Here is a 27,882-nt window from a genome sequence, read left to right as displayed (position 1 = left end):
AAGCAAGGCTATAAGGGCAGAGAATGACGATGAGGACAAGTGGATAGTACATCATATGGGCCTCCGCTGGATCAAATATAAAATGTGTGTTGGAATACCTAGTCTCCAAGGGCCTTCCAACCTCCACATCTTAAAATTCCCATGTTCCGATCGACCTCTTTATTATTCTACACTCAATCTAGACTATGAATGTTCTACAATTAAACAATCCTAATGGATAATTAGATACGTGTATACATACTTGCTGAAATTAAATAGAAGCCTCTCAAAGACTAGAACAGGTCCTGTGCTGCTCAAGATGGTGAGGGGCTGACCGGCAAACAGGCAGAAGACAGCTCCAGAGACAGCTGTACCCAGGAAGCTCTCCAACACACCCTAACAGAAAGAAAATAAAGCTGTTAAAAGAAACACGTCTTTTTCCTTCCCATGTGTGATGGCACTAGGGAAATTAAGCACATGAATATGCTATTACGAAGGCCAGAGCAAACACAGCAAATAGACGTGAAGAATTAAGATTCTTACCAGCAGGAATATCACCATGTATTTCACCATATGATTTAGTCACTTCTCCCTACTCCAAGGGCTGCCAGCCCACTCCAAAGAACTACAGGAATTATAACGACTGGTGGCTGATGACAGAAGGCAAAAGGAGGTGACTCTGATCCATTCTAAAAATATTAACTGAAGCTTCTGTATGTGAAATCACACTGTGTAATAATACCACCAAGTGGGTAGAAGTGATTCAGTACTTTGGGGGCTGTTTTTCTCTCTGTGGTTACCTTCAGTGTTTGTTTCAGCCTGATGTCACCTTGCACATAGCAGGTACTTATGAGTAGTCACATTTTAAATACAAAAGCTATTTTTTCTAAAGGAAAGATTTGAGAGGGGAGCAAAGGGGGCAAAAAAGAAAGTTGCCCTCTATCCTGCAATCCCTAAGACAGCAACTCAAAAAAAAAAAAAAAAAAAAAAAAAATTCTTATTATCTATTCCTTCTCCAGTGTAAACTTACAGAAGAGCTTTAATTTATTTTAGAGGAAATACATGTGTAGGGACATGAATAACTAAACCTTTGTGGCCAGGGGCGCCTGGGTGGCTCAGCCGGTTAAGTGTCTGCCTTCAGCTCAGGTCATGATCCCAGGGTCCTGGGGTTAAGGCCCGCATCGGGCTCCTTGCTCGGCGGAGAGCCTCCTTCTCCCTCTCCCTCTGTCTGCCGCTCTGCCTACTTACGCTCTCTATCTCTGTTAAATGAAAAAATAAATAAAAATAAAAATAAATAAATAAATCTTTGTGGCCACACCTCCCTATGGTTTTATCTCTGGAAACTCAACCCATTGTTTTCCTTTAGCCAAACAAGAACAAGGAAACATAAGCCATCAAGTATCACTGACTTAAAAGATTATCATAATTTACTTAATCATGTCATTTGGGACCAATGCCTCAGACGATAGCAAACTAGTCCATATCCTCTATTTTTCATCAGTTCGAATTTTAGTTAGAAAAGCACATTTTTATTTGTAAGAGGACCCTTTTCTAAACTTGAAATAGTATTCTATCAAGGGATGATTTTTTAAATATAAAAAGATGACAGAGCCCCTTTATTCATACGTAAGGGTAGACATCTAAACCATAAAACTGTAAGATAAACATTTTTCAAATGAGTAAATATTCTATAGCTTTAAAAGACACAAATATATATATATTTAATGGTAGGTTAATTTACATAACAGAGCAAAATTGTGTGATCTCTATAACTATATGTGTATACTAAAACAAAATGGTACTAGGAAGATCTCCCTCTTCAACTGAACAATAAGTTACCTGTTCATAGAAGTATGATTTATGTTTACATAAAACAAGCCATCTCTTAATCTAAACCACCCTCTCTTTGGAGCAGAATGGATTTCTGGGTAATCTGAGACACCACTCAGTCATTCCCAGCCCCCCACCAAACAGTTAACCTATCTACTTGTCAGCCTCTGTCCACCTCTTCCCACAGCCCTGAAAGTTCTCCAGCAACTTTCACTCATTTATCATATCATATAATGAAATGATTACACAGGAATTATTTTTTAAAATCAAGTTACAGTTATGGAATGAATAAGTCACAGGAGTAAAAGGCACAACATAGGAAGTATACTCAATGATATTGTAATAGCATCATATTTTGACAGATGGCGGCTACACCTGTGGTGAGTACAGCATAACATGCAGAGAAGTTGACTCACTATGTTCTTTCTACACCTGAAACTAATGCAACATTGTATGTCAACTACATTCAAATTTTAAAAATGTCTTTTTAAGCAATAAAAGTTTAAATATCAAAATGAAAAAAAAAAGTTACAGAACTTAAATACACTAAGTGCTATACCCACTTAAAAGCCATCCGAAGAGACCCTTATTATAGTGATTACGCGAAATATTTTTTTTTTTAAAGATTTTATTTATTTGAGAGAGAGAATGAGAGAGAGAGAGCACATGAGAGGGGGGAGGGTCAGAGGGAGAAGCAGACTCCCCGCCGAGCAGGGAGCCCGAAGCGGGACTCGATCCCGGGACTCCAGGATCATGACCTGAGCCGAAGGCAGTCGCTTAACCAACTGAGCCACCCAGGCGCCCCTATGCAAAATATTTTTTACACTGCTTCAGAGCCAGCAATATTCTCCTTAAAATGGCACTGGCAACAGCACATCCTCCTCTTTGAAGGGTCGAGTTCAATTCAGAAAACAGATAATCCTGAGAACGGTACTATGTAATAATGGGGTTGGGGTGGGGAAAGGGCAAAAGAAACAAGGGTTGACAAATAAGACTGGCTTCTCACACTGTAAGCACCCACATTCTGAAACAGCTCAGAACTATTTCTGTCTAAGAAGTCTAGGTCGAAAGTCTGGCAGGAGGGGACCCAGTTTCCATGGATGTAAGCTCTACGACATGACTGAAGAATGCCATCCCATTATTTTATAGCCATTCCATACATCATCAGGGTATCCACCTCATTCTTCTTCAGAGGGACAGAATGAAGAATAACAAGCAAGGCTGGCAGAACCAGGTAGTATTTATGCAGAGAAGAGATTCCCTTGTGCCCAACAAACAGTTCTGATCTCTTACATGTGAAGATACTGAGATTCAGGAAGAGTTAAATGATATAAACAAATGCCCATTCAGTGTGGCACACCAAGTGTATGGAGTATGGGTTCCTACACAACCACAACCTCACCCACAGCAAGGCTAAAAGGTGAGCCCTCAGCTGGGATTTTCATGGACATGCAGTGTTTCACCTTCTGTGCATTGACAATGAGGGTTTTTTTAAATGTCTTTTAATTTATCTTTCTCATAACTTACTTTAGCGTGTGTAACATGAAAGGGTAGGAGTGGAATGTTCCATGTGGCAGGACAAGCCATATTCTGGGTATATGGGACAGGCAAAGTTACTGCATCATTCTTTATCAAGCATGGAAAAGTGCCTATTTCTCATGACTACTGCACGATCAAAATACAGTACCACCGGGGTGTAAGAGAGAACATGAGGGAAGAAAGAAGAAATGCGAGATTAAGAATTCTCTACTTGATCTGACATTGCTATTAATCTCTCTGAGGGCAAGCACAGGGTCTCTGGGGGCCTTCCTATTTTTCTTCCTCTCATCAAGCTGTGCACTATCGCTCCATGTGCTCTGTAGGCACGCAGAAAACGCCAAAGGAACTGAAGAAGAAATTCCCAAATCATACCCTAGGTTCCACTTAATCAAAGGTCAACAGCCGTTGCTGCTCACTCAGTAAAGATAACAGTGAATTTCTTCCAGAAAATGGCTTTGATTTATGGAAACCATGTGACTGTTAAAAGGCAGATTATTTTTATTTCAGTACTTGATCTTTTGGTAAGTGCTACAGTTTCCATTCTGTTGCTGACAATTTTGAAACAGAGACAGGTGATTTATTATATACACTGCACTGGAAACTTGCTTAAGCTTAGAGATACTTGCAGTGTTTCTGAGAAAAGCCCCATTTTCACCACATTTTGATATGTTCCTCTTGACAATACAGATACTTTAAAAATAATCTCATGTACTGAAAAACTTCAGTTCAACTCACTAGAATTTGAAGCAATTTATAAGGTGAACTATCAGAAACCCATTTTCTGATTTATTATATTCAGGGTTCACGAATATAAAAAAGGAAAATACCATGTGGGTGTGTATTTCTAATAGCTATAACTCATAAAGACATTTTTAGCCCTGATTTCTCCCTGCCTCTATTAGTTTTCATTCAGTTCATGAGACTGTGTGTGGCTGAGCTCAGAGGTGTGGCAGAATCAGGTAGCACGAAGTGCTCCAGCTCCATTTTGGTTAGGCTTTCATCTCCTTCCATTTCTGATCAAGAATCACCCACTGTTGAAGAGTAGAATAAGCAAAGAACCAGCAGTCAGGAAATCTAGAGTCTAGACTTTGTTCTGTCCCCAAAGAGCCAGTGATCTTGGGAATGTCACTTCAAGTTTGTCGATTTTAGTTTCTTTGTGTAGGAAACATGGGGTTGATGTAGTTTAACAATGGACTCTGAAGTCAAAAAAAGTCTCAAAGTGACGCCAGACTATCCCCTTTACTCAATCCATGACTTTAAGCAAATTACTTTATCTCTCTATGCTTTAAACAGTTAGTATACATATTAGATAATACATGGAAAATGTTTAGCATAGTCTCCGATATATAATACATTTTTATGAACAGTAACATATACATAAAGTATTTGTTTAGATATAAGACGGAAAGCTGAACTAGATGATTTCCAGTGTCTCTTCCAGGTGGCTCAGCATAAACAGCACGTCTTGGAGTCAGGGATATCTGAATTAAATCCCAGTCACCAACCTCTCCACATCCTAATTCTCTCTTCTGTAAAATCGACTGCTATTTCAAGGAAAATGATGTGGACTAAGAAAGACAATAATATATAAAGAGCTAAGAACATAGATACAACGAAACGTGGGTTTTCTTTTGTTTGCTGCTTCATCCTCTTCCTCCAGCCTGCCTCTACTATTCCTCTTTTCGTCAGAAGAAGGAAAACATGGAGAGAGGAAGTTGAATGGAGTGACATGAAAAGAAAAAAATGAAGATTAGTCCTCAGAGGAAATGGGGGAAAAAAACCTCTTCAGACTTTGAACATATCCCCGAGCAAATCCCAAATCAACAGAAGCCTTAGGGGGCAATATTACAGCCATTGAGAGTTGCTTCTTTTTATTCCTTATGTTACTAAACACATGGAATTGGCTATAATAAAACAGAATAGTTGGTTTTACTTTACAGACGTGAAGTCAAAACCCACATCCAAAACAATTTATGAACGTCTTTCTCTTTGTATCAGGGGTATGAAGTTAAACCAAAGATGGTCCTTATTTTACAAAACAGTCAAGAAAATGAGCACAAGTCCCATAATAGAAAAATCAAGCATAAAAGAAGTCAGACCATAGGAACAAGATTCTTAGGGGGAAAAAAAAAAAAAATCCAACCGTAATTGGTAACACCAGCATTTTAGGTCTTGAAGCTACCTGTGACGAGGGCCCCAGGGCCATCATGCCTGTCCGCATTAATGTCAAACAAGCACATTCAAAAGATGATGAAACCTTAAAAATTAAAAATGTGTGCTGTCAACTTTGACTTGACTGCAATTCAGTATCTTCACAGAACACTCAAGAAGGACCCTTCTTGTTTTATGTCCTTTTTATTGAGGAATTCATTATTTAGAATAATCACCCCAACCATTCAGGCAGCGTGGACGGCGGTAACAGGAGAAATGCAGCACAAGTGCCCAAGAAAACAAAACATTTTCTATGTCTTTGACAATTTTCAACCAAGCAAAACTTGGAAAAGAAAATATTCTGTTGGCAGTAAATGATAAAGTATTCACTGACTTAATTGTAATATTTCAAGCTTCTAAAAAGAAACTCAACTGTTTCTAACCATAAAAAGAAATTTCAGCCCGTGTTCGTGGTAATTTATAAAAAACTGTGTAGAATAATAAAATTAAGTTTCTCCAGCGGAGTCTAGCCAAGAAGAATGATGCAGCCTAATGCCATCGAGACATGGCCACTGGAAATAGGCCGGCAGACCTGAATTATCTGCAGGAGTTTCGATGGCAGGTCCCCAGCAGAAAGCCAAGCCACATGATTACAAGTAAAGTGAAGAAATGATGCAAGTCTCTAAATCAAATTTGGGTCACATGACAATGAGCTGGGAACTTTTTGTTTTGTTTTTTCCAGAAGAAAAAAAATACGGATTCTTTAGCTCTACCTTGAACAATTAAATCACGATCTCTGAAGATCAGGCCTGGGGAATCAGTATTTTTTTTTTAAGTTCCCCAGGTGATTCTCATATGGCTCAAATTTGAGGTGCACCCATTCAAAAAACCTCCCTTCCTCTTGCCAAATCAGAACCACCTGCTAGCATTTGTTAAGGTCCAGTGACACAGACCATTCATCTGCACTAGGGAAGAAGACTGGATAGACAGCCCTCATTTTTTATTTCACCTGTGTAGCTACAGCCTATAAATCAGTGATTTCTGTCCTGACAGATCGCAGCTGTCAAATCCTTATTGCCATCTACTCTGCCTAAAAGTGCTTTGTCATCATAAACAGGATTTCTGTTTACACTGTCTGGCAAAAACTGAAGAAACAGGGAAGACTGAAAGATGAATTAGCTCCCTGCTTGCAGAAAAGTATGAGCCAAAACCTTCACCAAAGAGCCACAGTTCCAAGTCCAACAGAATGAATGGGCAAGACAGGGAGGCTTTACAATATTTGTTTCTTGAAGAGCTACGAATATGTGCCTAGAGCATCTGAAATGCCCAAACATCAAATGCCAGTATAACCTTACCCAAAAATCAATTCCAGATGGATAAAAAAAATTAAATGAACATAAAAGTACTAAGATATGTGGGCAAATATTTTTCTAATCTTAGAGTGGGGAAGCCTCTCTAAATATATAACAAAATAAAAAACTATAAAAGCCTGAAGATTTTTGAATACAAATTAAAATCTGTATAGCAAAAGAAATCATAAATAAGATGAAAAGACACAGGATAGATCTAGGAAAAATGTATTTGTGATTTTTTTTAAGATTTTATTTATTTATTTGACAGAGAGAGAGAGAGCGAGAGCAGGAACACAAGCAGGGGGAGTGGGAGAGGGAGAAGCAGGCTCCCCACAGAGCAGGGAGCCCGATGTGGGACTCGATCCCAGGACCCTGGGATCATGACCTGAGCCAAAGGCAGATGTTTAATGACTGAGCCACCCAGGCGCCCGTATTTGTGATATTTTTGATAAGTAAAGGGAAACTATCCTTATTACACAAAGAGTTCTTATGAGTCAATGAGAAAAAAACCAAATACCTAAAAGGAAAATATACCAAGGACACAAATACAAACAAGTATAGATAGTCAATAAAAATGAGGAAGGACATTCACCCTCACTAAAAATCAAAGAAATTTGAAATGAGTAAGAATGATCTATCATTCTCAACCCACTGAATGGCAAAAATGAGAATATGGGACAAAATCCAGTTTTTGAAAGAGTGCATATAAGTGGGCAGTCCCGTCCATTATTGGTGGTAGTATAAACTGGTATAATCTTTGGGAGTATAATTTAAAACAAATATAAAAAAATAAAATAAGCATATCCTGCAAACATTCTGCTAGGGATTTTACTCTAAGGAGATAACTACAAAGAATGAAAACATAGTTAAGCACCATAGTTTATTTATAAATGAGAAAATTTGGGAAAATTGAAAGTGTACTAATAGGGGATTTATTAGGTAAATTATAGGACATGCATCATCATGTGTATAAATAGATGTAGTCATTAAAAATAATGTTCAAGATCCATACTGAGGTGGAAAAACTTCCATTAAATGCTAGTCATGTTATGAAACAGCAGGTATATGATCTCATTTATACAAAATCTTATACATCAATCTATCTCCTTACACATGCATTGCAAGATATAGAAAAGATGTTCATGAAAATGTTAATAATGGTTATTTCTGAGTGATGAGTTTAAGGGTAAAATTACCTTTTATGTAGTTTTTCTGAATTGTTTGAATTTTCTACAATGCATAATTATATATTATTAAAAATAAAGGTATTTCAACATAATTTCAAGACAAACACGAAATAGTTTTAGAATGTCACATTTGGGATCGCCAGCCTGCCCAAATCACTATCCTTTTCTAATTACCAAGAAAAGAGTTGACAAAGGTCTTTTGGTTGAAAAAACCAACCAAATATGTTCTGGTAAGTGAAAAATTTGGTTACATTTGACTTAACCTTAATCAAACAGGCTTAATTCAGAACTTGTACATGAAGTGAAGCAAATTATTTAGCTAAGTTCCTTCCTCAGAGAAGGAACAGCCAGCATACACATTGGAGGCAAGAAAGCAATGCCAGGCCCCTTACTTTGTCACTAATACACATTTATATTTTTTAAAGATTTTATTTATTTATTTGAGAGAGAGAGAGAGCATGAGCTGGGGGAGAGGCAGATGGAGAGGGAGGGGCAGACACCCCGCTGAGCAGGGAGCCCGACATAGGACTCGATCCCAGGACCCCGGGATCATGACCTGAGCCTAAGGTAGACGCTTAACCGACTGAGCCACCCAGGTGCCCCAATACACACTTACTTTTGACTACCGAAACAACCCACCTGTATCATTCCAACAGACTATCTCTCCCTAACTTTTTAAAACTCTCCTATGTTTCTGGAAGGCTGTTTCAGGCAGATTAACATATCACCTTACATTTCCACTTCAAGAAAGAAATGCATTTTGGTGCCAAAGGGCAACACTTAGGTAAGTTGAAATTACTACACAGTCCTCACCATAATGAAGCAATTGATGTTATAAACTGCACATGATAAACTTCATAAAGAAGTATCTATCTTAGGGAGGAATATCATATGTGAAGAAGAAATGATACATTTCCAACCTCAGCAGATTGATTAAATATTCTCAGCACAGCAGTATGTTAAAATAAAGCTTCAAATTTGGAGATGCCAGCTATAAATGTTCCCTATTATGAGACAAATTTCCTTAAAATGTGCTCTGTTAGGCTCCAAAAATAACACAAAATTCACAGAATTCTAAAAATCTTACTGTATCCTTTTGCTAAAAGGTTTGTGAAAATAGGATTATATTTACTCTGGGGAAAGAAATTAAAATGACTTTCTTCATTCTAGACTATGCTCAGTCATTCACAATCAACAATGTCGATTTGAGTTAAAAGATTTTTCTGTGTTCCATAAAGCTAGGAACAACTTTTAAAAACACAAAGACTTGCCACAGAGTATCAAAAAGTGTTCCTTGTATGGGTAACTTGCCCATAGACTAAGCTATCCATAAATATTTATTAAATCAATGTTTAACAATTTAATCAGAAGTATCTAAATGAACAGAACGGTAAGCCTGCTTGGCAACCAAGAATATAAATACAGTGCAGTGAGTCGGTATGCATGGTCACAGAGTTTAGTTGTGGAAAGGACATGCTTCTAGGATGGTGAGGCTGAAAACCCTTTGTTTACATCACAGCACGGCAAGAGGACCCGAGCATTATTAGAGTGGGGCGTACTGAGAAGGATAATAAAAGTGTTGCACATTTCCCGGACCTCAGAAAGCGTATGCTCTAGTCCTTTGTTTTTGAACGACAGGAACAGGAAATAGGCACAAGCCAGGGCTGGATCCTAGATAAATCTATGGTCAACTCATGGCAAAGCAGTTCAGTCACCCCAGAGGCCCAAGGAATCCATGAGTACCCCTCTGAAAGCCTTAGAGTCCTCCCAGTGCAGGCTGATGGCTCCGATGGGTGTGCCAAGTTGGGAAATTTGTGCAGTCATCCAGGTGGCCATTATCAATTGATTATACTTGGAGCTATCGTAGCTTCAACTGTTTCATTTTGAACGTAGGTCCATAGGAAATGATCCATATGGCTCCCAAGATCTGCTTCTAATGATGTGGGGATAGATACACACACAAGTACGTATGTAGGAATACTAAACATACATATATTTTATTATGATTAGTGTTAATACCACATATATATACTTCAGCTCTGTAAGAAATGCCTAAATGTAAATTTCTGTCTTCGAGCAAGCAAGACCTCCTGCACAGAAGCTGGCAGAAGGGTTTGCTTAAACAACAACAGTGCAGTGACTCATCTGTGTTTTCACAACATGTTTGTACCAGCACCCATGTCTATTTGTAGCCTGACAATAAAGGCCCTATGTGAACCATCTCTGAGCTGTCTGCCTTTAAAAGCAAGGACACTATTCTTGGTTGACTCATTTGAGCTGCTTGTGCTTTTGAGAATAACCCGCTGCCACATTATAAAGGCATGTGATATAATTGACGATTACTTCAGACTATGTCAATGTTCTGCTTAGTCTTGATCTAGTGTTTCGAAAGTCAAATAGACCCAGAGGACTTTACCCCCTACGTAAGCCCACTACATACCACTACCGGTATCTCTTGGGGACATACAAAAAGAATGCCTTATCAACACCCTAGACTGTAAATACCATCAGACTAGGGATTCTTATCTATTTTGGTCACTTATCTGTATCCCCAGCACTTAAAATAGTGTCTGCCACACAGCGGACACTCAATAAATGTTTGCAAAGGAATAAATCAACCTCTGCCATGGACCTGGGCAATGATTCGGGACTTAGCACCAACTCCACAAAGTATTTTGTTGTCCTGATGCCAAGCAAAGATTTCTCTTGCTAGAGCATCAAAACTTCTGTATGTTCAAGGACATGCTCTTTCTATACTGAGATGCTTTTCAACATACTAAGTCGCCTTACTCTATAGTCCTTAAAATAGATAAAACCAATAGAAATATCACTCTAAGTCATCTACCACCGCAAGAAAATCTAGTATAATGACTACAGGTAAAATGTTTCCTACTGAAATACTGGGATATGTAAAATCACTATAAAACGATTGAGTTGGGTGTGTGCGCACACGCACGTCACACACACCCACTAGCTAAGTTCGAGTTATACAGACTATTTTAGATCTATATAAATCCAGTGCTTAGATCTATGCGTCCATTCACTACTAGCATTAGTTTGCCCAAAAGAAATAGATAATAGACCATTTAGTTCAACAAATACATATTAACAATCATTAATTTTCTATCCTTCTTTTTCAGCGTTTTTGCCACCCACTGTGACTTCTACAAGTACCAAATTGCAGTACTTGGCCAATACATTTCTTCAAAGAAAAAGACCAGAAGTGAAAGAAAAATACACCCTTCAATATTTCTAGTCAGACTTAAAACACTGAGTTCACAGTTTCAGTGAAATTATCAATAGAGGTTACAAAATCTATTAATAAAATAAGCAGAATATGTCTGGCACATACCCTCCTAGGTTTGAATTTGATACATTGAATTAAGTCAACTCCTAGGAGTGACATCCAGCAAATGGTCCTTTTAGCAGACAACCTAGCATCCTGATGCGCTGAAAGCATTTATGTTTCTCCTGAAGTCTGCAGAACTCAGAAAACTGCTTACTCCACCAGCAAGGCCTTTCCCATGACATTTATCACAGACGAAATACCCATGATTACTACATATGTTACACAACAGAATCCTTTACTTTCCCCAAAACCTGCGCATATGGAAATAAATTCACCTAGGACAGATCAACAATAGACTTGAACAGATTTCTTCCTCATCTCAGATGCCGTGTTTTAAAGCTAAGTCTTATGAAGCTGAAAAGGGGTTCAATTCAGTTTTAAAAATGCAATAAACTAACATATAGGAAGTGTCATAATTTCTCTATCTCAACGAAAAGAACATTCATGGAAAGCCACGTGTTTAAAAATTATCTGCACAAGAAAGTCTCCATATATTCTGAAAGACAGAGCTTAGCTTGCCACTCTCTCAAAATCACAGCTTTCTTTCATTTTCCTAACGTGGCTGCCTGTCTTACGTTCTTCGTGCTGGCCTCAGGTGCTTCCCCCGTGCTCTCTTCTCCACTTGTTTTCTTGAATGATCTGATTTAGTTATCATTATGCTCTCATTTGGAGGAAGAAAAACTGCCCAATTTGGATATAGACCAGACTTATAAAAATACTACTACTGATATCACTGTTACAGTTTAATTTATTCATTCCTATCTTATGAATGAGGAAAAAAAAGGGGAAAACACCCTATCGGTGTACTTCATCTTTGTGCCCTACCATGCTTGGTTTCTATTCCCCACACCGCAGGTCTCTCACTGGGAACATAACACACATGTGCTTTCTGGCCAGCATAATGTTATCTTTTTAATGTTAATTAGTTGCCAATATTTAAAAATCACTAGATTTCACATAAGAAAATTTGAGTTTTCAGCCTCTTTTTGAAAATCAGAAATCAAAATCATACTGAGCACATATTCATATGGGAAGGAGCAAAGCTGAGAGGCCACTGCCCCCTTCCAAATAGGGCATGAGCTCTCAAGGGTCACCACAGTCCCCAGCTATGAGAAAGCCAAGCTAGCCACGTGGAAAAGTCATGTTCAGAGTCCTTTGTCCCCAACTGTTCCAGACATCCCAACCTAGGCACCAGACATGTGACTAAGAAGCCTTCGGGTGACTCTAACCTCAGCTGCCGCCTCACTGCAAATGTATGAGCCCAAAGAGGGAACCACCCCAGACGAGTCCATCAGCCAACCCCTGAACCCTGAGAGGAGAATAAAATGGCTGTTGCAAGCCTCTAAGTTTTGGATCAATGTGCTATGCAATAACAGATAAGGGCGAAAAAATAAAAATGCTCTTCACAGACTAAATACAATGGCTTAAAGTAATCTCTCCCTTTTTACTTGGGTCAAAATACATGTCATCATATGTGGTCTCCACTGTATTTTTGTGTTTCAGCAGAATCTAAAATATAAAGGTGTGCAGAGAAGAAAACAAAGGTAGAAGAAAAGCAATCTTTTGGAATCGGCTGTATTTTTTTTTTAATAAGCTGGCTGGCAGCACTGATGAATGTCACATAGGTTAATCAGTAATAAGTAGTAAAGCAGAAGGACGGGGTTTGAAAAGGGCTTGAATCTGGTTCTTCTCATTAAGAATACCAGCTTCAGGGGCACCTGGGTGGTTCAGTTGGTTAAGCAGTTAAGCGTCTGACTCTTGGTTTAGGCTCAGGTCATGATCTCATGGGTTGCGCGGGGCTCCACGCTGGGCAGGGAGTCTGCTTGAAAATTTTCTGCCCTCCCCCCACTCATGCTTGCGCACTCTCTCTCTCTCTCTCTCTCAAATAAATAAACCTTAGAAAAACAAAATACCAGCTTCACTCACCACTCCGTATTCAGCACCTAGCACAATGCTTACAGGGCATCCAAAATATCTTTTCTACCATAGAAACTTTAGCTGTTTCTGATAAAAAAGGATGGCAAATGGCACCTGGAGAGTAACCAACAAACTGTGCTTTGTACAAAGTAAGTCAAACCAGGGTCTTTACAGCTTAATGACAGGCAGATTCAAGAATAGGAGAAACAACTCTTAACTTCCATTCCTAAAAGCTGAGTTCTACTGATAGATATGCAAATCCAACCTCAAGCAAATCACTCAATTTTTTGATGACTGTGTGCTCATGTGTAAAATAAAGCTAATCATGTATTCCCAGAAAGAGTGTGTTCATCAAGTTTAACAGAATATGGTCCACTCACTCAAGGTAGTAGAAGATCTAAACCTGGTGCCCTGCACAAAAATGAAAGCAGCTGATACGCTTTTGCCCAAATAGAATTGTATATCTTCATTTCCTTCCCTTCTTCTCCCCACTTGTGACTCAAGCCAGATTTCATCGAGCTATTTTTGTAATTACTAAAATGCTGGAAATATAGCAGCAGGCCAGAAGCAAAGTAAAATGCAGCATCCAGCAAAAGAAAGAAAATCACGCTGAGTAACTGAAAGGCCATCTGCTTCTAGCTGAGCTGGAGGGGTGAGGAAGGCAATCTGGGCTGTACTATTTGTGTCTTCCCCCAAACCAAACCCACCTGCATGTTGTCAGTGGCATCCCCAAGCAGTCCTCCAAAAGTGATAGCATTAGTTACAGTTGCCAGATAAATGAAGAGAATTGCTGAAAGCGCCTGAATATTTAAAGCATCATAAAAATCACTGGCGAAAAATGGTGCTTTCCTCTTTATGTCCTTAATTAGTCCACCACAGAACCTGGGTAGGGAGAAAGCAAACATGTGACAATGTAAAACAAATTGCCATCAAATTAACCAAGAGATAACCTATGAAGCCACAAAGAATTTGTATTCAAAGTGTTTGAATCAACAAGCTCTACTTAACCACTTCAGGGAAAACCAGAAAACTGTAGAAGAATACGTTTTCTTCTATCTGTCTCTGTTGTGGTCACTAAATTGAGTGTCACATTCTCTAAAAACAGACAGTTGGTTTTTAGACAAGAGTGAATTGTGTAGATGAATTAAAATTTCTCAGTTTGAAGAAAAACATCCAAACATGTGAGCAGAGCATGTAAAGTCCTTTATAAGCTAGCCACGGTTTCCTTTCCAGCCCCATTCATCATTCCGCAGTGCTTACGGAGCACCTGCAATATGCCCAGCCCTACTCCAGGTGCTGGAGACACACCAGTGAGCAACACAGGCACAAATACCTGCCCTCGGGGGTTTTGCCTTCTAGATGGGGGACAGACAATATAAGTCAAATTCAGGGTCCTAAAAATCAGGGAAAAAATTAAGTGGGGAAGAAGGTTATGAAGTGCTAGAGAAGCAATGGTTGAAATACTGGAGTGGCCAGAACGGACCTCCCAAGCAGGTGACTTTGGGATAAGGTCCCGGAGGAATGAAGGGAGGAAGCCAGGTCAGTATGTGTCAGAAGAGCATTGCAAGCTCGGCCCCATTCCACACATTAGTAGGTCAGCTGCCTTATTTGTGCATCAGTCAACCTACCCTCCCAACCAAACCTCACATCTCAGCCTTCCCACCCCCTTCCTGCTGCCTAGGAGGCCAGCCCTCAGAGTTCAGCAGCTCTCTCAAGTCCTGACCCTGCACTCAGAGTTCAGATTTCCACCGCAGTCTATCATACTTTATCAGGAGTGGGGGTGGGGGGGAAGGAGGGGCTTGCTGGCCCTCTCTGCACTCAGTGGCCTGGCTGCAGTTTTCCTGGTAGGCACAGGGCTGAGCATGGTACTGGGCATGCTGCACACAGTCAGTGCATTTAGGAAGAAGTGAAATACACAAGCATGAAATTCCAGTCTGATTAAATAAAGGAGTTGAATTTTTAAAGACATAATATAATTCTATATGCTTGCATACCAATGAGATTATTTGCATAAAATTATTTTTAAACTGTCAAAAAAAAACATATGTAAGGTATTAATCCTATCATAATTACTATTATTTAAGATTATCAAAACTGACCTTCCTAGTGACCTACACTTTGTAAAGGCAGTCTTAAAGTTAACAACAAATAAAGCAAGGAATTCAGAAATCCCTATTTCCTCTATTAAAATGTTTCATATCTTGAAAAAATAATAAGTAAGTAAGTAAAGGAGTTGAATCCCAGAACTCATATCTATAGAAAAGTAAAAAGATATTCCTAGTAAAAATAGTTTGTAAAGAACTATTCAGAAAAAAATAAAGGGAGAGAAGGTCTTATGTTCTCTATTCTTTAAGAAAAAAAGGGGGGCGCCTGGGTGGCTCAGTTGGTTAGGCGACTGCCTTCAGCTCAGGTCATGATCCTGGAGTCCTGGGATCGAGTCCCACATCAGGATCCCTGCTCAGCGGGGAGTCTGCTTCTCCCTCTGACCCTTCCCCCTCTCATGCTCTCTCTCTCTCTATCTCATTCTCTCTCTCAAATAAATAAATAAAAAATCTTTAAAAAAAAAAAAAAGAAAAGAAAAAAAGGGGTGAGAAATAATGTCCCCTCAATTTCAGAGAGAAACCCAAGTGGTCATCAGAGGAACAAAATCATTTTATTCAGATTCAATCGCATATTAAAAAGACATACTTTTGTGTTTTCATAAAACCCTCAATGTCCTTAAAAAGTCCTATCTTTGTAAAACGAGTATCCTACTTAAAATTTTACTTAATCCAAAAGAAAATGGAGAATCTAACAGTGGAAAGAAAAGGAAGAATTATCATCAAAGGAGATTGACAAAAGCAATCTGGGAAGCCTGAATGCTCAACAGCAGGCTAGGGAGACCATGACCTGTGAGTACCTCATTTCTGTAATATGTTCCTCACTTGTAAGTAAATATACAGGGAAGGAATGGGATCCCAAAAGCCAAATGATGAAGACAGGCACATGGCTGTCTTCCTGCCACTCACTCACACCCACGCAGAGGCCCTCTGATTTTCTCTCTAACACCTCCTCCCTCACTTCACGGCCTGGATGCCAACCCAGCACAAACCACAGGCTCTTTGCAGTCTCCTCTCCCCGCCCCCCATCTGCTGGGTCTGTCTCCACCTCCTTCAGGACTTTCCTCACTGGGTGCAATTCTCTGTAAGGCCTTCTCTGACCACCTTATTTAAATTGGAATACCTTTCTCCCATAGCCAAACTCCCTACTTCTGCTTTAGTTTTCCCCAGAAAACCATCACCACGTTTTTTCACCTTCTCAGTGTTTGTCTCCCACCCCTGCAAAGGAAGACCCAAAAGGACACAGAGTTTTTGTTCAATTCACTGTTGCGTCCCCAGTGCCTGTGACTAATCAATATAAATATCTATTGGCCAGCAAATCAAATGCAGATAGGAAGATGAAGGGAAATTAAGATCTCAAGAGATCCTCATCATGAATGGCAAAAGAATCCATCAGTTACCGTCCAGTTCGCTGCAATTCTTCACAATCCGCATGTCCTCCTCCTCCTCCTCCATGGCCTCCATTATGGGGTGTGTCCCCATTCATCTGAACATTCTCTCCACCTGAGTACATATTCTTTCTAAGCAAGACAACAGAGCCCAAGAGAATATTAGTTTATTTTATTCATCTGCTTCTTAGCTGTGTCATGCACTAGACTAATGAAGAGATGGACTGAAAACCCTTTGGGAGAAAGGTCATTATATCCTTCTGCCACCCTGACAGGCAATTCTTAAAGTGTTATATTTAGAGGGGAGACAAATGACTGATAAATAAAAAGCTGAATGAGTTGTATATTATACAAGAGGGGAAACTGTTTCACCTGGAAAATAACAGATTTCCAGAAAATGGCTTCTCCAAAATTATCCCACCCAATTTCTTAACCTCTTAAATCTATAGGGACTCATCTTGAGGAAACCCATCTTTCTACATGTACAGGAAGTCCCCAACACATCCTCCAAAAATCTCTACAATGTATTCCAATATCATAACCTGAGATCTCTAATTTGCAATCACTGAAGAAGATAACAACATACAACATTCATTTTACAGTGTCGATGAAATGTCAAACCAAAGCACCGATGACAGTCCTTTGAGAGAATACATCAAGTTAAATGGGAACCTGAAAACACAGTATCAGGACAGTCACCTGACCCCCTTTCCTTTTCTGAACACAACCTTTTTGCCTGATAATTTACCTTTTGTCAGATGATGGAAGACTCTTGGGAGGCTCTATCCTGATTGCTGGATCCCATTCCCCAGGTGGAAGGACAATGACTTCATCTAGGAACTCGTCGATGCCAGCAATCAGGTCATGCCTGTCTTTTGCTTTATAAGCAATGTCATGGAACACCTAAAGGATAGTAAGAGATGTGCTGATCGACAAGAGAACCTTCTACATGCCTCTCCATGCCTTACATGCCTCACAGCATGCCGAGCCTGAGAAAGGCAATCTATAATCCACTTTAATATTTAATATATATTCAATATAATCATATTTTCATACTTCCTATCAGCTTGTCCCAAACTATTTTGGTATTCTGATTTTGAACCCAAAGAATATAAGTAGAGGCATGAGAAAACAGCTGTGTTTCTTTTATATGTTTTTTATTTTTATCAATACTGCAACACAACATTGCCTTTCATCTCTCACTGGTATGTACCATAACTGCTATAGTTGCTGTGGAAGCCAGATGAAATGGTTTGGAGAAATATACAAGAGTCATTCTCTGAAATAAAAATGACTGGGACAAACCATTGCTGGTAATTCAAAAAGGAAAAGTTCAAGCTGAGTGTTAAGATCAGGTTAAGACCCAAACATTGCAACTCTCAAACACACAAATAATGTTAGCTATTAAACGAAGAAAAATCTGTTATACTGTTAACATGTAAAGCAAAGAGCTTTAAGCAGGTGATCATCTGTCTAACCTTTTAGCAAGGCAATAACTAAGCCATCCAAGGCAGCAAATGTTTCGTGTCTTTTATACAGATATCCAAAGAAGGAGCTTCCAGAATGCACGTAATCCTCTTTGCTAGTCATTCCATTCTTCTAACCTAGCTGATGATCTGAAAGTCCTTTACACCTTTTCATACCTCGTAAGTCAAATTCTTTAGTCACCAGGAGAAAAGATGGCCCCTGTTTAACATCCTTAGCTATTCTTAAAGATTGCTACTAAATCTCTTCTCTTCAAACAAGAATTTTTAAAAGCTGTCAAACAAATAACATGTCATGGTCTGGGGGGTTGTGAGGTTGAGGGCAGGGCAGTCCAAAGTGCCAGCACCTCGTCCGCAGCGGGCACAGCAACTACGGAGGCTGGAGTCACAGGGTCACTCGTCCAGCCTGCCCTTCAGATAAGGATTGACAGTTCTGGCCAATGAGATAAAAGAAAAAAGCTGTCTGGAAACCTTTAGAATACGTGTTAAAAGAGACAGATACAGCTAACATTCCTACCCCCTTCTTCCTGCCTCAAATACAGAAGAAATGGCTGGAGCTGACTGTAGTAGCCATCTTAAGACCACAAAACAAGAGCCATGCTCTTGATTTATCATGAAGCAGTTACGTTAAACCAACTCTAGCAACTGCCTACCTCCAAATTTCCTGGTATGTGAGCAAAAGAATAAACCCCAAATAGTTTAAGCCACTATAAATCAGATTTTTCTGTCACATAGAGCCTAGAGCATTTCTAATTGCTACATCTTAGGAGGAAGAAATTTTTTTTAAGAAAATATAAACATACAAAAATAAACAAAAGAGCCCCCTGAGAGGCTTAGTTGCCTCAAGGGGGGAAACCAGCCTAGCTACACATCAATGCTCTCGGTCTCACATTAAAGTAACCATCTCAGTAATCACCAACTAGAACTTCCATAACTAAATGCCCTATTCTCCACTTAACACATGGAGAAGCTAACAAATCAAGTAATAAAGCAAAAGGACAACGTTTGGGAAAAGAGTAAGCTAAAAAGGCACAGAGGCAGAAATCAGTGATCCCATATCCTAATTGTATTTCTCCTACTGAGACTAGGGTTTAGGGTTTCATTGTACCTAAAATGTGTGTAACAATACTCAGCTGTTGTGAGAGTAAGGTTATAATTCCAAAGTACTAGATACTCTGCAGTAATGGTTGCTAATGCATTTTAGTGTGTGTATAATTCCTTCCCACAAGATAAGAAGACCATAAAAACAGGTACTTTCTGATACCTAGGGAAAAATGCATGATCCGTTTTTTTTTTTATTCTTATGTTAATCCCCATACATTACATCATTAGTTCTAGATGAAGTGTTCCATGATTCATTGTTTGTGCATAACACCCAGTGCTCCATGCAGAATGTGCCTTCCTCAATACCCACCACCAGGCTAACCCATCCTCCCACCCCCCTCCCCTCTAGAACCCTCAGTTTGTTTTTCAGAGTCCATCGTCTCTCATGGTTCATCCACCCCTCCGATTTCCCCCGCTTCATTCTTCCCCTCCCGCTACCTTCTTCTTCTTCTTTTTTTTTTCTTAACATATATTGCATTATTTGTTTCAGAGGTACAGATCTGAGATTCAACAGTCTTGCACAATTCACAGCGCTTACCAGAGCACATACCCTCCCCAATGTCTATCACCCAGTCACCCCATCCCTCCCACCCCACCCCCCACTCCAACAACACTCAGTTTGTTTCCTGCGATTAAGAATTCCTCATATCAGTGAGATCATATGATACATGTCTTTCTCTGTTTGACTTATTTCACTCAACATAATACCCTCCAGTTCCATCCACGTCGTTGCAAATGGCAAGATCTCATTCCTTTTTATTATGCATTACTTTACAGAACCCATTATTTCCAAAACAATATGATATATGGACACCTGAACTCCCAGAATGAATATATTAAAAATTTTAAGAGATAAAGCTTAAGTTAATACAGTGATTTGAACTTTTTAAAGAATATTTCACATATATCAGTTTTAAGAATTGCAAATGCTTAGAAAAAGAAAGGAACCTATATCTTATTCCAACATAAAATTTGGTTTTTTTGAAAACTGTGTAGATATCAGCTCATCTGCCATGAATGACTGTGACTCATGTCATAAAGGCTAATAACCATATAATTCTAACTGAATAAATCGTGACAGCCAATTCACAGTATGAAAACTATACAAGTGGGATGGTCACAGATCACCATGTTCCAGATTGCCTACCTCGTCAGACATCAAGGTGGCAATGGCTCTGCCAATCTCATGGTAGGACTTGGCTTTTCCCTTAGGACCTAAGAGAATGAACAAGAACCTAATGGAAGAGGAAAGAAGCAAAAGCTATAAAACACATTTCATCAAAGTTAATACACATAAAACTGAGACACGTTTATCCTAGTTGATAAAAAGCATAGGTCTGGAATACATCTTTAAAACAAAGGCAATATTCTTGGTAATATGAAAGATACTCTTTCACACTATTGTGAAACCCAAATTGTTGTTTCTTTGGAGGCAAGGAAGAATTTCACATGGAAACCCTGAGAAGTTTCCCACTGAGCAGGGAACTTCACTTTGGGAGTCATTCAATCTCTTTTTCTAAACTTTCTTCTCTCTCCATTTCTACTGACTTCCAGAATTTTGGAGAAAGCCCATTAAACACAATAACCAGAAAGACTTAGTACATCTTCAGATTTCTCTGACTTCTCCTTACTCAATATGAGCAGTGACAAATGATCCTCTCCATACTTTTAAGAAATATTTCTGCTCAGAAGTGACTGGAAGTCAGCAAAAACCAAGTCCTCTACAAGTAAGCCACATGCTGACAGCCAAAGTAAAGAAAGAGAAATACGAGAGAAATTCAAAATAAAGCATCATTCACAGACAGTTAAAATTCGTTTGTGGGTGTCCTCATTTTCCTTTCCAAACTTGTTTTCTTGATAATGCACACTCATTGTGCTACAGTAAGTAGGTCCTCAATAATGAGCTTATCCCCACTTAGGTTTGTGTCTCGACTCGGGAGGAAGAAACCGTAAGTAAGTGACTAAGAAAAAATATATAAAAGGCAACTCTGGATACACCTCTGCCTTGCTTATGATCATGTCTTACCTAACATGAAGATAGTAAGGGCAATAAAAATGATCACATCACATTTGTTCAGCTTTTTAAAGCTTGCAGAGCATTTCACACTACATATACCCCTTTGCAGTAAGGACAGGCATCCTATTCCCGTTTAATGGTGAGGATACTGAGGCTCAAGGAGGTCAGTGGATGAGCCAAAGATTGTGCCTAGTAAATGAGAGAGAATAGATAGGCCTTCTCACCTCCTGTTCTTTTCAGTCCACAGTTCTGCCTAATATTACCTGCCCAACCTATGACTTCCACAGGTCACTCTGGCAAAAGATGTTGTGGATACTTATTTGGGGACAAGAAATCTTAGGTAAAATTTTATGGGACCAGGGATACTATGGGACTTGCTTAATAAAATTTTGTTTTTTACTTATTTATTTATATACCTCATTTTTTTTTTAAAGACTTATTTATTTGAGAGAGAGAGAGAGAATGAGAGAGAGAGCATAAGCCGGGGGAGAGGCAGAGGGAGAGAAGCAGGCTCCCTGCTGAGCAGGGAACCCGCTACGGGGTTCAATCCCAGGACCCTGGGATCATGACCTGAGCTGAAGGCTGACACTTAACTGCTTAACCGACTGAGCCACCAAGGCACCCCTAAATACCCCACTTTAAATAAAAATGGGTTGACAGCAAGTACTCTTCAAAGTGTTAGGGTTTGTTCTAAAAAGCCTGAATAAATAACTTCTCTTCTTCATTATAAAATTCAATCCAAAGGGGAAAGGGGGGAAAAAACCAGAAATTAAGAATGTAAGAAGGTATCTCAAAGTTTGAATGCTTTGATTTTATACCAAAATAACCATAAAACCGTTCAATACTTATTTGCTTAGAAACCAGTTCCGGCATGAGGCGGCACACTCACTTTCAAGTGTTATCACGGTAGATGAAAAAGCAAAAGCAATCGGCAGGCATGAAAGTCTGTTCAAGTATGAAGGAAGTCAATATTAAAACTGGATTTTAGTTCTTCTAATACGGAAGTTCCCTCGATACTAGAACTTCTCTTTGTTTGAAGCTGGACCTAAATTATATACCACTACACACAGTATTATAAAGTGCTTCCTTATGACAGTAAAATGTACTTTACTGAAGGGACAGATCACTGATTTGAGTGCAACATATGCAAAAATATTTAACCACTAAAGCAAAATATAAATCCAATTAAGGAACACCTACAGTACTGTTCACATTCCCCAGTCCCATTTGCCTGTCTAGCAATGGCCTGCTGTCAGGCAGGGCAGTAAGAACACAGTTTTAGCCAAAGGGGGCAGATGCAGGGCAGCAAGAGAAAATACCCAACACCTGGATCCTTTACTTGACACATTTTTAAATAATGGGTTTCCTTTACCCACCATGTTTTGTTATTTTAATGTGTCTAAACATTAGTTTTTCAGTAAGACATAATATCTAAGATCTTTCCAGAACCACTCTGTACCTCTTCCTACCTTGCCCTAGCATCTCCATCATGGATAGTTTACAAATACACATTATGGAAATATACATTTATCAACTGACACATGAATTAATTGGTTGGCTATATGGCAACAAAGCTAAAATACCATCTTGTTAGAAAGTGAGACAAATACTCGCAGTTATTAGAGGCCTCAAATATAAACTTTGGCAGATGATGGGTAACTATCCCAAGAGCTGAGAGAGTAACGGAGCCTCTAACTTCAGCCCTATGAGATGAGAGCACAGATTTCCTGTAAATATTTACTCCAGTCTCTGCTAAACAGTACCAAAGACTGAATGGAAGTAGCAGACCAATAGTGACTATAATATATATTATAGCAATAAACCCAATATAGGAGAATTATATTGTTTCAGTAACTTAAGTATAAAGGTACACTGTCTCTTTCCTGGATAATGTAATTTTTCCTTTAAAAAGACATGTATATATTATATGTAATATATAAATATTTATTAATACATATATTTATTTATTCTTTAATGGAGAATCATCAAGTGCCCAATAGAAATAAAATGTTACATTATCAGCGAAATTTTTCCATTACTCCAGTCAGGAACCATTCAATAAATTCAACCTTTTAAAATGATACAGAGAAGAAATCTAGCCATCTATAGGTAGCAGGAAACATCACCTCGGGTGAAGAATTTCATCTGTAGGAAGAGAAACCCTTAAGAAGCCCCTACTTTGGATTGCACTGTTGAAATGGCGATGAGAGATCTGGAAAACTAGCAACACAGAACAACTCATCAAGTTGAAGTTCCCTCTGCCTGAAACATGTTCTTTCCCCTTTAACCCTCAAAGAGGCAAAAGCTGTTACAACTTTTATGATAGAAGTACATCTTGCCAAACTCAGCTTTTATAATGTACTGAAAACTCCTTTCATGACCCAAGCTGTTTTTTGTCAATGGACAGATGTTATTTTTAACCAGAAGCTTTTTTCTTTATTAACAAATTAGAGTAAACATCACATTTGTGTGGCTGGAAGGGCACAGCCCATGTTGACAGCTGGGGAAAAGAAATTAATTTATGTTACTGAGTTCTTTTTATTCACTCATAACTAGAAATAAAGTCATAGTTAGAATTTTTAATAGTGCTAGTTGTTTCAAGAATCTTCATGAGGCTCCTCTACTCTTGTGAGCTTTTTCACATACCTAATTATGCTTGGGGAGGATGCCTTTAGCATTCTCCATAACAAAAATAAGTGCCAGATGATCTCTGTCCGGAACCAATGGACCATACTCACATTCACAAAATAATTATAGGCAGAAACAGAGCATAATATCAGAAAAAGAGCCAGCCTTCCTAAACCACTCAATCTTTTCAGAAAGGATGTGCACCCCCCTCCTTCCTGATATATCACAGCTATTTCTAGAATAAACTCAGCATGTACCAATCCTTTACTCCCTGCTCTCAAAACAGCAGTGAATCAAATAAGCCATTATTCATATTTAGCGGCTTTGGAAATGATGGCTAAACTGTAGCTTCCACAATAGATGCATGAGGACCACAAACCCACCATAACCAACCACATCACATACGGTAAATAGCAGCTAGAAACTGAATTGTTGGACAAGACAGAATTGAAGTAGTAGGACCTCCAACCCAATCCCTCTAATAAGATTTTCTATGGTTTTGACAATTAAGCACAAACTGCTTCTCTCAGGCAAATCATCATTTATCACATAAAATACATATTAACTTACAGTGATATCAAAAGAGTAATCAGCCTAATTTTTTGGAGGACCAGACTTACTGAATAATATTTGCCTTAAATGTGAAAATCAAGATCAGAAAAGAACAAACTGATCAGGGGCTTTTATTTTTCTTCATGGGAAAACCCTCAAGTACTTTGTTCTAATCCGTTCTACATAGCACCTTAGATTCCCCACAAAAGCCTGGCTTCAGAGTCAGAAATCTGCAGTTCTATTTCTAGCACTGAGAGTGAATCCTCCCTTTGCCTCCAACTCTCAACTGTGAAATGGGAATAATAATAATTATCCCCTACATTGCTCATAAATACGAGTGTGTGACAACCTCCGTGGACAGACAGAAGATGACAGCAAGCCAAGTGTCTGCAAGATGCTGGGAAAATCATAACCATATCCTACCACGTCACCAAATATCAAAGAACAGTTGTTTTCCTTCACATGGATGGCAAGAAGGGCCCCTAAGCAGATAACGTCCACCCACCTGGCACCAGTCCAGGTGCAAGCACAAGGCTCAAGTACATTCAGCCAATAACAGGGTAACTAGAGAACCATGCGGACACTACACACAGAGAGAGCTGCTAGATCCATGCTTCTTAACAGGTGCATGGCAGTAATACTGCTTATTACAAATAGTAATAATAACAATCATAAACATAAGAGCATAACTTTCTTCCCCCTTCTTAAGGAAAAATGACAAATGATCATTACCAAATGACCACAAAACCAGACTTTTCAGGTCTCCCCACAGTAGGACAGGGTAGAGCGTTAAAGCACACCGCTGAGTACAGAAGCAGTCCTTCACAAGGACTACCACATTCCTGGTGGGATTTCCTTGATTGGATTTCACAGGATGCAGCCATTGTAAATGGCCCCACATTACTCATACACAAAAAGGCTAATCAGACTCCCTACTCAGTGATTATAGCATGCACTGGTTCAGAGGACAGCAAATGGATAAAACTGTTTCCTGGAAAAATGTTAACATGCTTGGATATATTGTTCAGATTATTGCCCTGAAATAGTTTTATGACATTACTGAATTACATTCCCTTGAATTGCTGAGCTCCTTTTGTTCATTCAAATGATGCTGTATTTCACCTCTAGACTAGAAACACTCTCCTGTACAGAAGAAAAGAATGAGCCAGACAGGAGCAGATGATAGGGGGGTTCACAAATAGTCATGATTTGCTACTCAATTAACTCGTGTTATTGTTAAATAAAAAGCCCTTTAAAATATTTTTTACTTGTAGCTTCTAGAGAAAAACAGTAAGAAAAATGAAAATGCAAGAGCAACTTAACACTTCATGGTATGTTTTTTTCTTTCAAGCCCCAGTAAAATTAGTCCAAAGAGACATAAACAAAACCATAGGGGCACAAGAGCTGGACATCAGCCATGATCTGAGTCAGCTAGCTGTTCGCCAGGTAATTGCTCAGACAGAACTGCAAGGCTCTGCTGGAATGTTTTCAAGTGAACAACCAAGTTACAGAAAACAGGCATTGTGATAATCCCATTAATTGAATATGGTATGATCATTTCCTTTGATCATTTGTCCACTTGCTGGTGGACTAATATTAACGACCAATATTATTCCCCTTTTAAGTGTCTAAGAAATATAAAAATAAGGAGAAAATATCTGTATGATAAGAAAAAATAGCCCAAATCTATGAATCGGGAGGCCATAAGGAAATGTTCTCCTTTTCCCCCCTAATCTGGGAGCCCTTGTCTCAGTGTAGGATGCTGAAACCATTTGAGATCACTGCAGAGTCACAGCCCTTCCTGCTCACCTGAGGAAACCTAAAAGAGGCGGAAGTCACTTGTCCTTGCCCAGGACCCACAAAAAAAGCACCCGCCCCTGAAAAGTTCCTCTTCACATGATAATTTTATGATGTCAACTCGAATTTTATGATGTCAACTCGAAGATTACAAACTGCTCTTTAAACTCTTCTTCAGCACAAGCTGAAGTCAGGCATTACCTTCTGTTTACCTACGGCACTCTGTAAGTCTAGCTTCTAACTCTCTGAGCTCAGCTGCAAGGTAGATCAACTGGAGGCCTCGTAACGTGCTGTGCGGGCAGTGAGGACGTGATCCTAAGAACCGTAATGTGCTTCCTTTTAGAATAAGAACTTATGTGATACAACACGTAACAGTAAAAGTGTGCAAATTTAAGTGTGCAGATTAATGATTTTTCTATATGTGTGTGTATATATGCACAGAATCACATATATACATACATGTATGTGTATATATATATGTACCTATTGCCAATTTTCCAATAAAACGTAGAGCAACCTAAAGCAACTCTGACCTCTGAAACATTTACCATCTGTATGATGTTGGACAAGTTACTTAAATTCTCAGACTCAGTTTCTTCATCTGTAAAATCTATATCCCTATAGTTTAGAATTTAAAAATATTATTATAAGAGGGGCACCTGGCTAGCTCAGTCAGAGGGGCATGCGACTCTTGATCTCAGGGTTGTGGGTTCAAGCCCCATGTTGGGTGCAGAGATTACTTAAAATAAATAAACTTTAAAAAAATATATATTATTGTGAGAATTAAATCAACTAATCCCTAAGAATAAACTAGTACATGGCCCAATTAATTATTAAATTGTTATTCTTACTACTCTACAAGTGCCAAGTAATTTGATAGCATGAAAGACAGGCTAAATCATTATTTCAGATTAAACCTTCCCAATATGCTTGCTCTGGATGTATCCTCATTCTACTGATTATCTAGCCAAGACCACTCTAGAAGCACATTGTAGACCCCAGCAGGTCAGGGAGAAGCTTACCTTGTGGGCACAGGGACCTCAGTCAGGGCACCCAGCATGACCGCCTGCTGGAGCCGAACAAAGGCAATGAAAGGAGTATCCAAGAAGTCAACCTCCCCAACAAGCACATTGGAGGCTTCTGCATCACGTGGCAGTTTTTTCATGAACTTATTCTTCAGCTGCATGGGAAAAGCCAAGAATACACAACTTATTTCCAGAGAAGGGAACAAGAAGAGACACTCCATATATCACTCAAGGAAATTCCTTTATGTGAGTCTACACACAACAGGCTCTAGCTAGCCATTTTTCTATTATGTTTAGCCATTCTATTATAAAAAACATTACTCTGTACTTTGGATTCAAAAATATTAAGGGTATAATCACATGGCTTACATATAAAAAATGTTTACATATAAAACAACTCATTTATTTTTCACTCACTTAGTAAACATATGTTGAGAGTCTACTATGAGCCAGGCATTGATCTAACCCCTAGGGATACAGGGAT

The 27,882-nt window shown here is 39.0% G+C and overlaps 1 protein-coding gene across 7 annotated transcripts in view; it reads right to left on the bottom strand.

The window, feature by feature from the left end:
• Nucleotides 1–27,882, bottom strand: part of SLC4A4 (solute carrier family 4 member 4) — a 351,609-nt gene that overhangs the window by 93,249 nt on the left and 230,478 nt on the right. For all 7 annotated transcript variants that reach the window (XM_045881041.3, XM_045881040.3, XM_045881042.3 and 4 more), the window contains exons 8-13: nucleotides 27,396–27,553; nucleotides 20,527–20,614; nucleotides 17,540–17,694; nucleotides 16,804–16,923; nucleotides 14,012–14,186; nucleotides 242–375 (exon numbers count right to left, since the gene is read on the bottom strand). In XM_045881041.3, coding sequence (XP_045736997.1) covers nucleotides 242–375; nucleotides 14,012–14,186; nucleotides 16,804–16,923; nucleotides 17,540–17,694; nucleotides 20,527–20,614; nucleotides 27,396–27,553 — 830 coding nt within the window. The remainder of the gene's footprint in view (nucleotides 1–241; nucleotides 376–14,011; nucleotides 14,187–16,803; nucleotides 16,924–17,539; nucleotides 17,695–20,526; nucleotides 20,615–27,395; nucleotides 27,554–27,882) is intronic.

Source organism: Mirounga angustirostris, unplaced genomic scaffold (genome assembly GCF_029215605.1).
Source record: "Mirounga angustirostris isolate CCGP_5_RB_7025 unplaced genomic scaffold, mMirAng1.0.hap1 SCAF_2, whole genome shotgun sequence".
NCBI classification, from domain to species: domain Eukaryota; kingdom Metazoa; phylum Chordata; class Mammalia; order Carnivora; family Phocidae; genus Mirounga; species Mirounga angustirostris.
Note: the sequence above shows the minus strand (reverse complement) of the source record. Positions and strands in the feature narration are given on the sequence as shown.